Source organism: Etheostoma cragini, chromosome 5 (genome assembly GCF_013103735.1).
Source record: "Etheostoma cragini isolate CJK2018 chromosome 5, CSU_Ecrag_1.0, whole genome shotgun sequence".
Classification (NCBI taxonomy): domain Eukaryota; kingdom Metazoa; phylum Chordata; class Actinopteri; order Perciformes; family Percidae; genus Etheostoma; species Etheostoma cragini.
Genome location: NC_048411.1, coordinates 10,521,395 through 10,533,540, shown reverse-complemented (window position 1 = coordinate 10,533,540; position 12,146 = coordinate 10,521,395). Strand labels below are relative to the sequence as shown.

At 40.1% G+C, this 12,146-nt stretch overlaps 2 protein-coding genes and 1 long non-coding RNA gene across 9 annotated transcripts in view; 2 read left to right on the top strand and 1 right to left on the bottom strand.

Moving 5' to 3' along the window:
* The window catches only part of hnrnpk (heterogeneous nuclear ribonucleoprotein K), a 13,788-nt gene extending 5,320 nt beyond the window's left edge, over positions 1-8,468 (top strand). For 3 of the 5 annotated variants that reach the window (XM_034871130.1, XM_034871132.1, XM_034871131.1), the window contains 11 exons: positions 54-126; positions 647-760; positions 1,167-1,295; positions 1,905-2,236; positions 2,868-2,915; positions 4,122-4,161; positions 4,952-4,967; positions 5,332-5,364; positions 5,546-5,613; positions 6,219-6,388; positions 7,586-8,468. In XM_034871130.1, the coding sequence (XP_034727021.1) occupies positions 54-126; positions 647-760; positions 1,167-1,295; positions 1,905-2,236; positions 2,868-2,915; positions 4,122-4,161; positions 4,952-4,967; positions 5,332-5,364; positions 5,546-5,613; positions 6,219-6,388; positions 7,586-7,616 (1,054 nt within the window). In that variant the 3' untranslated portion in view covers positions 7,617-8,468. The remainder of the gene's footprint in view (positions 1-53; positions 127-646; positions 761-1,166; positions 1,296-1,904; positions 2,237-2,867; positions 2,916-4,121; positions 4,162-4,951; positions 4,968-5,331; positions 5,365-5,545; positions 5,614-6,218; positions 6,389-7,585) is intronic. The other 2 variants (XM_034871133.1, XM_034871135.1) reach the window with 2 other exon arrangements.
* LOC117944385 lies at positions 1,735-9,157 on the bottom strand. The gene is made up of 3 exons (XR_004656565.1): positions 9,059-9,157; positions 1,832-1,836; positions 1,735-1,744 (listed from the first exon to the last, which is right to left on the bottom strand). It is a non-coding gene; the product is annotated as an uncharacterized LOC117944385 (long non-coding RNA).
* A 145-nt stretch (positions 9,158-9,302) lies between these two features.
* c5h9orf64 (chromosome 5 C9orf64 homolog) overlaps positions 9,303-12,146 on the top strand; it is a 6,755-nt gene continuing 3,911 nt past the window's right edge. Inside the window, exons 1-3 of one of the 3 annotated variants that reach the window (XM_034871142.1) lie at positions 9,303-9,392; positions 10,354-10,558; positions 11,098-11,245. In XM_034871142.1, the coding sequence (XP_034727033.1) occupies positions 10,370-10,558; positions 11,098-11,245 (337 nt within the window). In that variant the 5' untranslated portion in view covers positions 9,303-9,392; positions 10,354-10,369. Of the gene's footprint in view, positions 9,393-10,334; positions 10,559-11,097; positions 11,246-12,146 lie in introns of all 3 variants that reach the window. The other 2 variants (XM_034871143.1, XM_034871141.1) reach the window with 2 other exon arrangements.

The window sequence follows — 12,146 nt, the reverse complement described above, 5'->3', positions numbered from 1 at the left end:
CCTGGGATGCCTTGCTGGCACCCCCAACCCCACCCTCTCTGTGAATTATGAAGCATCCTGAGTATCAGTGCCGACATCGAGACAGTTGGAGAAATTCTGCTGAAGATTATCCCCACACTGGAAGAGGTGAGGACTTGTTGAACTTGTTTCTTTCTTTCTCTCCATGTCAAGTCCTGTTGAATGTGAAAGTGAAATAAACCATTTATTTGGACGTGAAGACAATGGTGGATGTTAATGTTCATCACCAAGCTTTGTGTTTTAAATGTCCATTGTGTTGGAAGACATGCTTTATAATTCAATTTTATTTATTTCTTTTTTTATCTTATTTTTTTACAGTTTTGTGCGCTGTTTTGGATTTTTTGTTTTACTATATTTTGGTGCTGTGTATATATAACACTGTTGGCCTCTGCCTGTACAGACAATCAATTGGTGCGATATATTTCAAAAATAACTTTCAAATGAGATTAAAAACAATGAAAATGTTTTTCTGTCACTGTGTTGTAATAAGTTGTTGTCATCTTCTACATTAACATACATATTTGGCGGACGTTTTAGCTATAATAAGTAACAAAAGTCTTTGGCAGGTTCTTTTTTTTTTCCAGAGAACTAAAAAGATAAGTATTAACATGCTCTACGTTCTGCTCAGTACCAGCAGTACAATGGCATGGATTTTGACTGTGAGCTGCGCCTGCTGATCCATCAGAGCCTTGCTGGCTCAATTATTGGAGTGAAAGGAGCCAAGATCAAGGAACTCAGAGAAGTATGTTAATACAAGGGATGTGAATCAGTTTATCGCAACTAAATCAGTTAAACGCAGTTTACCAACTGAAATGTGTGAGTTATGTACAACACGGATTTTCACACAGCCGTCTGTTGCTGCCAGTTTTTCAGTTGTAACTCCATGCTGGATTAAGCCCAGCTGGAGAATATCATTTTTCTCTAATCTTTTGTTGTGTATGATTTTAAGTTAATTTTTTGATTTGCAATTGTTCTTCTGGCTTAATCTTTTATGTGTGCCTTAAAGGTGTAGAAATGCCCATAAAATTACTAAGTTGTGATTTGATGTTTGAAATGCAAAGGTAATTTCTTTCTCCAGTAGATTTGGCTGCTGTATGTTGTCGCCTTCTCCTTTCCTTTGATTATCATGTGTGTCTGTCTGTTTTCAGAACACAAAGACCAGCATTAAGCTGTTTCAGGAGTGTTGTCCTCAGTCGACAGACCGAGTGGTGCTGGTTGGCGGTAAAACAGAGAGGGTGGTGGAGTGTATCAAGACTATGCTGGAGCTCATTGCCGAAGTAAGTATCTTTTACTGTGGTTGTGAGGCTTTTTTTTTGTGATATGTCAAGTTTATACATTTAATCCTTTTTCAGTGAAGATACCTTGATGGTTGGAAATCTAAAATCTGGGGCTCAAGTAGCACAATCCATAGGGAGTTGGGTTGGGAACCAGAGGGTTGCTGGTATAGAGTCCCTGTAGGGATTGTGGACTGGTAGCTGGAGAGATGCCGGTTCACCTCCTGGGCACCGCCAAGTTGCTCTTGAGCAATGCACCGATCCAACCTCAACTACTCAGGGCACCTGATCAGCAGTTGCAGCCCCCTTACTCTGACATCTCTCCATTAGTGCATGTATAGGACCTGAGCATGTGTGTGTATTTCAGGTCTGTGTGTAATAAAAAATGTGTAAATTGTAATTTTCCTATAGGGGAGCAATAAAGAGTATAAATGATGTCCTAGTTTAGGACTCTTAAATGGGAAAACAAACATGTCATGCTCAATCCATCAGAACATTTAATGCCCTTTTCGGCAACATTGACATTTTTTCCAGCACACCTGTTCTTGTAAACTGCATTTCAAATTCCCTTTAGCAAGTGAGTTGAGGTTTTCCCCATGTCATCCTTGTTAGGCTCCCATAAAGGGCCGTGCACAGCCCTATGACCCTAACTTCTACGATGAAACGTATGAATACGGTGGTTTCACCGTGATGTTTGAAGAGAGGGGAGGCGGTCGCAGGCTTATGGGAGGGTTCCCCATGCGTGCGGGCAGGTCCAGTGGTGGAGACCGTGGGTTTGACCGAATGCCCTCTAGCAGAGGTGGACGGGGACCCATGCCTCCTGCCCGCCGGGAGTATGATGAGATGAGCCCCCGCCGAGGTCCTCCTCCACCCCACCCGAGTAGGGTTGGCAGGGGGAGTGGCCGTGGACGCAACATGCCCATGGGACACCCACACAGAGGAGGGTAAGATATGAACACAAATGTTCTACGGTCTACTCTTTTCTCTGTTGCTCTTATGTTGCTTTTTCTTTTACTCATGCATAAACATGAGTCCTGCCAAGGCATGGCTACTTAATTGAGTTTATTGGTTGATGTCTAACTTGTTTTCCTTAAACATTTCTTTAATTAAAAATTGCCATGTTTTCTAGGCCTAATACCGATACAATCTTGTTCACATTTTTTGTTTTCCTGATGACTGTAGTGCCAAATGACTGCACAATCCCGCTTATTATTTTGAAGTTGAGTGTCCTTTTTATTCTTAAGTTTTAATTGTTTATTAGTTTATAAATAGGCTTTGATCCAAGTTCCCTTTTCTAGAGCACTTGTTACATCCTGCATATACAAAGATTAATCCCTCTTCAGGTGCTTATTTTGCATCCAGGTGCACTAGGTTTACAGATTCACCAAACTTGCTTTACATTGTCTAATTCAGAGGATAAACAGTGTGGAGTATTTTGTATGTAAACCAGTGTTATACTATGCACCCCTTTGGAAACATTTGTATTCATGATTATCATTTCATTAATTTTATGTGCTCATCACTGTATGTCTGGGTGTGTTTGTGTGTCTTTTTCCCATCTCATCTTGCCCACAGAGAAGATCGTTACTATGACTCTTACCGTGGCTCAGATGACAGGTCAAAGTAAGTTTCTGTCCAAACTTATCTTAACAGAGATACTTTGACATTTGTTTATATTCAGTCATTTTATAATGGACTTACCACAATTTAAGGTAGGGCTCTTTAACGGTAATTTACTGAAGCAAAGATTTCTCATTAATACCATTGGGTGGGGCTTCCTGTAGAAAAGCATTTTACTCTTTGTGAGAAGTATGTAATTTACTAGCGCTGAGAGACAGTCAGTATAATTTCAATTTACAAATGTGAAAAATACTTGGCTATGATGGATTGAAATTAAGTTTTAAGGTATTCCTACACTTCCCATATTTTCCTGCCTTACTACTTAAATGTTGCAGTTTGTTGTGAATGCCTTGTTCCCCACTTCTGCTAATAGCTTGTGAGATAATAAGCCTGTATAAATGCTGCCCTCCTGTCATCCCAAACTCTAAATACTAATTACTGCCTTAAAAACATCCATTGCTTTGTCTGTAGTACCCTTGCCTGCACAAGTCCCTGAACCCTAATCCTTTTCACCCGTTCAATCTTTTGGAGTGCTTTGTAAGGAACTGCGGTAATGTTGTATGACCTCCTCTTTTCTGTGTTAGTAACCTTTCCAATCTACTGTTCACCCAGTCTTGCCCAGGTTGAGAGAAAGTATTTGTGGTGGTGTTTTTGAGGGTCATGTGCTGATGCAAAGCTGATAAGCGTCCCTCGAGTCCCCTGTAAAACAGCATGCTTTCCCAAGCTGGCTTGTAACTAGAGGAGACATATTTCTAATATGTACAATTGCACATTAATGCAGCATTCTTTCAGACTTCTACATGTAAAATGGGAAAATTGGCACTCCCCAAACAAAATATGTGAAATAATATGTGACCCGGCCTTGGTTTAGTGTCAGGTGTGTCTAATTCCTTTTTTTTGAACTTGAAAAAGCAGCAGCCCTTGGCTCTGACCATCATCCCCACCACCTGTCACTTCTCTCACCATAACACTGTCAGAGCTGTTCCTGTTACTGTGTGGGAAGATGGCTGAGAGGAAATGTGTTTATACTGTAATCTTGCTCAGCGTGTGTGTGCAGTTTGACCCAGACCAGCATTTTCCTTTTGGAATGCTGTTTTCTTCTAAGCATTTTCTATTTCTTTCCACCCCCCCCCCCCCATCTCTCTCTCTCTCTTATTCTCTCCTTTCTCTGCCCCACTCCCTCTCTCTATGGCATTCTTTCGTCACCAGTGACAGAAGAGGCAGACCGGATCGCTATAGCGATAACATGGTTAGTGACCCTTTGCTAAATGCATACAGCTCTTGTTCTAGCATCTCATTGGGCGCCAGCGTGCTTAAGCTTGCACATTAGTTGGTCCTAGCTATAGAAAATATGCTGTGAGTGTCCATTGTGTTGTAATAATAGTAGTTTGTTGAAAATAACTGTAGCTGGTCACTTGTGTGCATGTGAGCACACACTCATCTGAGCCCTGGCCATACAGCCAAACTAGTTTTTGCATAGTGTAAGTTATCCTACAAAATTACCATAATCACCACACCTGCAGACACCCCATAATAATCCGCTATAATTGCCTTTTTACTGTGTACTTTTCATGGCCAGCCTTGTTTTTCCTGAAAGATAGGGAGAATCTTGGGGGTGGCGATAGTGGGGGTGGCCATGGTTGGTTGCTAAGCAATAACGCTTTGTTGACAGACTGGAAGGTCTCTCTCTCTCTCCCTCTCTGAGAGCTGGCAGGATACTGCCTGCCGTTGCTCAGCAACAGCTTTTTGAATTGCCTGTTGCCCTGGTGACAGCAGCAGCTGAATAGCAGGTGAAAATGGGGGCTGATGGAGTTGCAAGGAGAGACGGGAAGGGGGGATGGATGGAGGGAGGGAGAGAAGGAGGAGGAGTCTGGCTTATTGATGAAAACTGGGTGGCTTTTAGTTGAGTCTACTCCATGGACGAAGCGGCTGCATCACCCATTTGTGTCTTCAATCCTTGGTCAGTTCATCTGGGATCTGTAGATGGATGAAAAGAATCACCTATACCGTATGTAACCTGTTTGTGTTTGTTTTTACAGAGTGGAGGAGGATATGGTAAGTACCAAGCTTTTTATTTCTCTGTCTTATGAATTTGGTTTCAAAGCCGTTAATTTGTGTTAGAAAATGTGGCTAAAAGGACTTTGCAGCTCATATTAGGCGTTTGGTTTGCAACAATATTGTGATTTTTAATTGAAACTCTAGTGGAATGACATTTTACTAAAACTATCTTTTTACATCAAATGTTGAAGATGGCAGGCAGAGCTAATTGTTTAACATTCAGATCTATTTTTTTTGTCAGATCTTTTGAAAATGTATGGCGAGTCACAGGTTTAATTTTTGTTTACAAATGTCACAAAAAAAACTTTTTTTTAATGTTTACATTGAATCAGTGTTCTTTCTTGCCTTCTCTCTTGCTTAGACAACAGTTCTTCCTGGGATAGCTACCAGTCAGGTTAGTCTCTATACTTTTCTATCAGCCTGTACGACTAGAAGAATTTGCTGAGCCATGTGCAATGCTGGCAGCCAAGTATTGCTTTTCAGGGCTCAACTTCCTTTTAAGTTTCTATACTCTTTTTTCCCCATGCTTGTCTCCTTATGGTCTTGAACATCTTCCCCCACCCTCTTACCATCAGGTGGACGTGGCTCCTATAATGACATGGGTGGCCCTGTCATCACCACACAAGTGACGATCCCTAAAGATGTGAGTAAATTACCACAACATAACGTACAAACTGGCACTCCAAAGAAAGATCACCATCCCTCACTCAATATACCCTTGAGTAATAAATTCAGTCAGTCAAAAACCCTACATTGTCATATGGGATCATGTCATCTGTGCTCTCATTATCCTCGTATGAATTACATTTAGCCATGTGTGTCAGTCATTATTTGTGCAGCAACTGACAGTACCAGTATTCCAAGATAAGTCATGTTGTCTCTCACACATTGAGTTTAGACAAAACAAGGTCATAGTAGTCTTTCAGTGTTAACAAAATCATTTGAGATTTGAAGTATGATTCATCTTTTCACATTTATACATGTATTTGAAACTACATGTTCTTCAAAATATCATACATAACACATTTATTAAGCTCCACACATGTATTCCCGGTATAGTGAATGAAACTGCTACCATGTGCCTGGAGCACAGCTAAGGATGCAGATAGGACCCAACAACAGTATAGGCTGCCCTAACTGTGATTGACAGAGAAATTTGGTACACCCATTGACTAAAATGTTTCTCTGCATGTTTGTTTTTGTTTGCTTCCCACACTTCTCGTTCTCTTCACTGTACCCCATCGACAGCTTGCTGGCTCTATCATTGGTAAGGGAGGCCAGCGGATTAAACAAATCCGCCATGAGTCAGGAGCCTCCATCAAGATCGATGAGCCACTGGAAGGTTCTGAGGACCGAATAATTACCATTACTGGCACCCAGGATCAGATCCAGAACGCCCAGTACCTTCTACAGAACAGGCAAGTTACTGTATTACACTTACTACAAAATTAATGGAGGAAATTCTTGATTCAGCACCCCCTTTGTAGTTGAACCATTTACTCCATCAAATTTGCTTATTTAACTGACTTTTTAGAGTATAACCCTTTCAAAACCTCTGACATTGTCCAGTTGGCACTTAACCTGGCCTCATAAAAATGTTAGTTGATGCAACACTGCTGTCTTGTAAAGTCGTGCAAACTAAAAAGACCTACAGATATTTAAAAGATGCTTTCTTACTCTACCTCTCTTTCAACCCACTGAACAACATGTATACACTTCATAGATTTTGTTAAGGTTGTACATGCATTAGGGTTTTTTCTGGAATTGCATACTAATGCTGTTAACCCACTTTCTGTTGGGTCGTGTGTTTCTGCCTGCTGTCTCTTCTCCACTAACCCCCTTCCTTTCTTCCCCATGCAACCTGCAACTAGTTCAAACCTTCCTCTTGCATGAAATGGCTGTGAAGGAGTAGGCAAAGTCAATGGTACTTACTGCATTGTTTTAAAGGATCAATGTGATTGACATGTTTATTTGACTGTCACATTTGTTCATTAAATATGATTGAAAAAAAAAAAAAAGGTCTATTTGCCATCAAAGCCGTTTCACTGTGAAGCAGGGAGTGGATTGATTCTTCCCCTGGCTGCTGCTGTGTGGAAGACTAGTGATTTTGTTGTTTTTAGTTAGATCAACCGACAACAAATCACAGTCTGCCAAATAGCACGGGCTCCTCCTCTTCTGTCTCCCTTGGCAACCAGTAGGCACGTATAATGCACACTACTTCCTTGTTGATGCTATCCTAGCTTAGCCCGAATGCTAATAAAACTGTAGAACTGCCGCCGCCCGTCTCGTGAGCAGTGAAGTGTTGCCATGGTAACTAACCCTGCCTCCCTCTTCTTCCCCTCCCTCTTCAGTGTGCTGCACCTGCTTGGACACAAGGACTAACCACACCCCTTTTTTCGCCCTCTTCCTCGCTGTCCCTCAGCCACTTTTCCGTCTTCCTCTTTGCCTGTCTGTCTTACTCACTGTCTCTCTTTCTGCTATGCCTCCTCATCCGTTTCCTCCCAAGACTTAATCCACCCACAGTTTCATAGCTATAAATTTACACTGTCATCGACTTGTGAATTGCAATTTTCTTCTTGTGTATTTTATTTATTTTTCCACTCTTTTTATTTCAGTGTGAAGCAGTACTCTGGTCATTTGCTGTAGACCCAGGAGACTCAGATTGAAGCAGACTCAGATTGACCCCTCCCCCCCTCCCCTCAACCTTTCTGCCCCTGTCTAACTCATCCCCTTCAGACTATAAATCTGGATTATGGGTGTCTTTTTTAATTTTATTTTTGTATTTTTTAATGAATTGTCCAACATTCCTGTGCATAAAAGAAAATGTAGATGTTCTGCATTTTTAATAGTGTAGTCTAAGTTTATCAGTTAAACTTTGCTTTTTTCCCTAACACTCACATCTATCAAAATATCCAATCTCCCGACGGACAAAAATAAACAACTTTTACTTTTGATGGTTTTGATTTTTATGGCTTGGATGTGTATCATTGTGTCTACAGTTTAAATCTTTCCTGTGTGCGCGTATGTCAGCGTGTGTGTGTGGGTTGGGTGTGCTTTCTCTTGTTTATATCAGTCCCTTCACACACAGTTGTACCACAATACCACTCTGTGCAACAGGCAGAATGTAAGATACATTTCTTCATATTGAATCTTTTGTTTTCTAGAGATGTGGGAACTCTACCCTTCAGAATGGATTTGGGGATGTTTAAGTTGGGACTCTTGTAAACACCAGATACAGGACAGTCTGACTCATTCGTAAGAATATCTAGAGTAGTTGTTGGATGGAATAAATCTGGATAGTTTGAGTAACTCCTCACAAATGGAAACTTGTAGCTAGACATTTGTTTTGACATTTTATTAGAGATATGACGAATGATATTGAACTTATCTATTTTGTCTCTGCAATTTCCTGTACTCTACACTTGTTTGCTTTCCATGCTGTAGACTTCACATTGTCAAATTGTAACATGAATAAAGATGGTGCCACTTTTTACTGAACCAATTTGCATTTTTAATGAGCATGCTTATTGAAATGTCTTTTGCAAAAACATTGCAGCTGGATACGTTTTCTGTGCACAGATGGCATTTAGGCAAAAAGCTTATGTAAATTATTTTAGACGAGAGTACATCTGCCATTTAATTAAGGCTACGCCTATTAATTTTCGTTATCTGTAAATTATTTTCTGGATCTCATAAGGGTGAAAAAATAACGACATGTGCAAATTATGTCCAAATCCCAAAAATGATCAAATATATTTATATATGAAAAAGAAAATCAGCAAATGTTTAAATTAAAGCTAGAACCTAGCGGTAGAAGTAAACATATTTAATTATAAAAATTGTTGACCGTACTTTCTCGATTCGTCTTCTGTGGTCGACCAACCAATCTCTTGTTACGTTGTTGAAACCTGACTTCATTTAACTGGTACGTGTTAAACTTTCACGGTTACTGAATGGATTCTACTTTTAAAATTAAGTCGTCGACGTGTGTGTCAATTCAGTGATTGTTATTGCCTAAGAGAAACGAGGCACTAATATAAATAATATTGCTGTTCCTGGTCCCAGTTATGCTCTAATGAATGCAGGACTGAACTTCTCTTTGTAATATGTAGCACCCAATACCAATGCCCTTCATTTCAGAGAGCCCATCCAGTCTTTCATGTTATAGCTGCAGGTGATTAGATCCATGGGTTTTATTAGTCAATTTTGCTATTGTGGTGTCTGACACTATCAACAAAAACGTGGAGAAAAGTGTGCTTGTGTGTTTTCCGGTTTCTTCTCTTGGCTTCTTATGATTGGTTTATAAGCCTGCGATGAGCTCACAACCAAGGTTCTGATTGGTCAAACGCTGGAAATCAGGTAGTAGAAGCAAACAAGACGAGTTTGTCGTATACCTTACAGATACTTTCCCTTCATTCATCGGTAAGCTAAGTAAAACATCCCTTTATCGATATGAATATGAACGTAAATTGTCGTTAAGCAGGAAGTTTGTCTCGAAAAACAAAAAATACACGTTGTGAAAGTATAGTGCGTATTAGTGAGAAAGTCGGTTACTTACGTGCACTTTGCTCTTCCAGTTTTTAGTAAAACGTAATAACATGTTCCTGGCTGTATATTGACCCACGTACAATACAGCTCTTAACTTAAAAAGAACTAATTTTTTTGATTTCAGTATGGAGAGTAAATCATGGGACTCACCACAGATAGAGCAGTGAAAATGAATTTCATTCAGGAGACCACTATGTTTGTGCGTCACATTCATGGTCACATTATCCTATTATCAGCCTGATAGGGAACACATTAACACTCAGCTATTGGACACTTGAAGTAGATGGACAAGGCTAGGCAGCTTTTAGAGAGGTTGAAAAGAATATAATTTAGTTCTTTTGGTTTTAATAATGGGCTTGGTCAGAGATGGTTCTGTTTGTGGGGCTTTTTTTGTGTTGTGCACTCTACATTTAGTTATACAGTTCCTAGATGAGATGAACAGTCCGACCCTAAAAAACACTTTTGGGGGGGTTGAAAACCAGCGCTGATTATCTTTTTTCAAAAAGAAGTTCTTGCTTCATTAGGCTTACATTTTCTTTGAGAATTATTTGATAAAGCATGGAGATAATCTTTAAAATGGCACTTCCCCAGAGATGTATGTAGGATATTGGCATTCACAGCTTCCTTAAGAACCTGCTCCTGAAGTCTGATTAGAACTAGTACTTCTCAAGATTTATTTGACAAACATGATATTGTTTTATGTGGTTAAAAGGTCATTATTTTCATAGTAATCTCCTTTGATTTATGTATACACTGCTGGGGATTGTAATTATATTGATACACCCTATACCTGTGTGCCTACTTGTGTCCGGACAGGTGTTTCTTCTCCATACAGTAGTATATTGTCCATCATGGAGCCACCACTGTTTCCCCGTGAGTCTGGGCAGTTCATAGCAGAGCGGAGTCGAGATGTGTTTGTGGAGGAGGGAGGAGTAAAAAAGGTGGCAGAGATGCTTTACAACCTCCGACACAGTGACGATCTGACCGCCAGTGCCTGGAAGAAGGCAAATCCATTGGCTCCACCGCCCACCTCTGACCAGGGGAGTCTGTCAGAAGCCATCCAGAGAAATGGATTATTGACACATGAGAAGTACATACAAAAATGTGTTCAGTGGCAACAACAATAACAGATTGCTATGGTGACAGCCATAACTACAGCAGAAATTTACCTTCTCCCCCTCAAATAAAATCAAAATACAATTAGGTCTTTAGAGAGAAATCTGCCAGTGTGCCTGCATTCTTCTCACTGTTAGTCTCGTTTGCTGCACCATGTCATTTATAATCATCAGATGGAAATTCAAACAGTTTCAGAAACATTTAAAACTTCCTTAGCTGCTGTAATGAAAAATGCCAACAAATAAATGCAAAACACATATATTGAAAATAATGTAATCACAGCTTCCAAGTGAATTACCTTCAGGCCCCGCTGAGACCACACAGCTACAGTACATCTCATGGTGGAACACTGAGAAATGTATCTCCACTAAATGAAGGCTTCAAAGTAGAGAAACCTTTAGAAGTCTCAGGTTTCCAGCCTTTTTCTGCTCTTTTAATAAAGTGGGGTTTTCTGCATTTGCAGGCCTTAAACTGGGTGTTTGTGGTAGACACCATGAACTTCTCCTTTTGGCCAGATGAAGAAACTCAGCAGTGTAAGGTGACCTATAGAGGAACCACGCACACAGGCTACATGACCCTTTGCGCGGCCATCACCAGGGCCATGGAGGAAGGTGAGAGCACGTAAAAAGGATTCATTTAGTTTTTTGCTGGGTGAAATTGGTGTTATAATCAACATATTTTGGGTTTCAAAATAACACGTTGTTTTAATAGTGACACCACTGGGGTGAGGAATCATAGCTGTTACAACATTTTTGCAATATTTATCATACTAACACAGAAAATAAACCAGATTACTAAACCAGAGTACTAAACAAAATTCAAGCTGGGTCATAGAAATGTCAGAATTATGAAGAAAAGTTAAGGCCATGCTTTAACAGTTACATGACATGTTAGCCTTTTTATGGATTGATTCATCATTTATTTAATTTGTTAGCAGCTTCATCTCTGGAGAGAAATGTGTATAATCAAACCCACTTTTTAGGTCTCTTTTGTTCCTCTTTTCTATGTTCTTTTTGTAGTGCACTGCTATTACCATGTATTGTGTATGTGCCCTTTACTTGAACTTGGACTGCTGGGAAATTGCTTGTAGCTCTGCATGTGCCTGTGCATCATTCATAATTAGCATGAATGACTCCGGATATGAATCTATTATGTCTCGTATGGAATAGTGCTCTCAATGTGTGGTCGATGTGGCCTTTACAATTACCAGAGAGTCTCTCAGAAAAGCTCAGGTAGCTTTCCTCCTGAGTGTGAATCTCAAGGGTTGACAATGTGTCATCAGAACAAATAATGTCTTTGGAGTCACTTAGGAGAATTGACAGCTCTGGAGTTATATTCCTGTTATAATAACACGCCATAACTTTACAACTTAGTAGCTTAAGTGTCCTCTTTCTCTCCAGTAGTTCCTGTCTTAAGATAAATCCACCTAGTTGCTTCTACAGTGGGTACGGAAAGTATTCAGACCCCTTTAAATTTTTCACTCTTTGTTTCATTGCAGCCATTTTCCAAAAA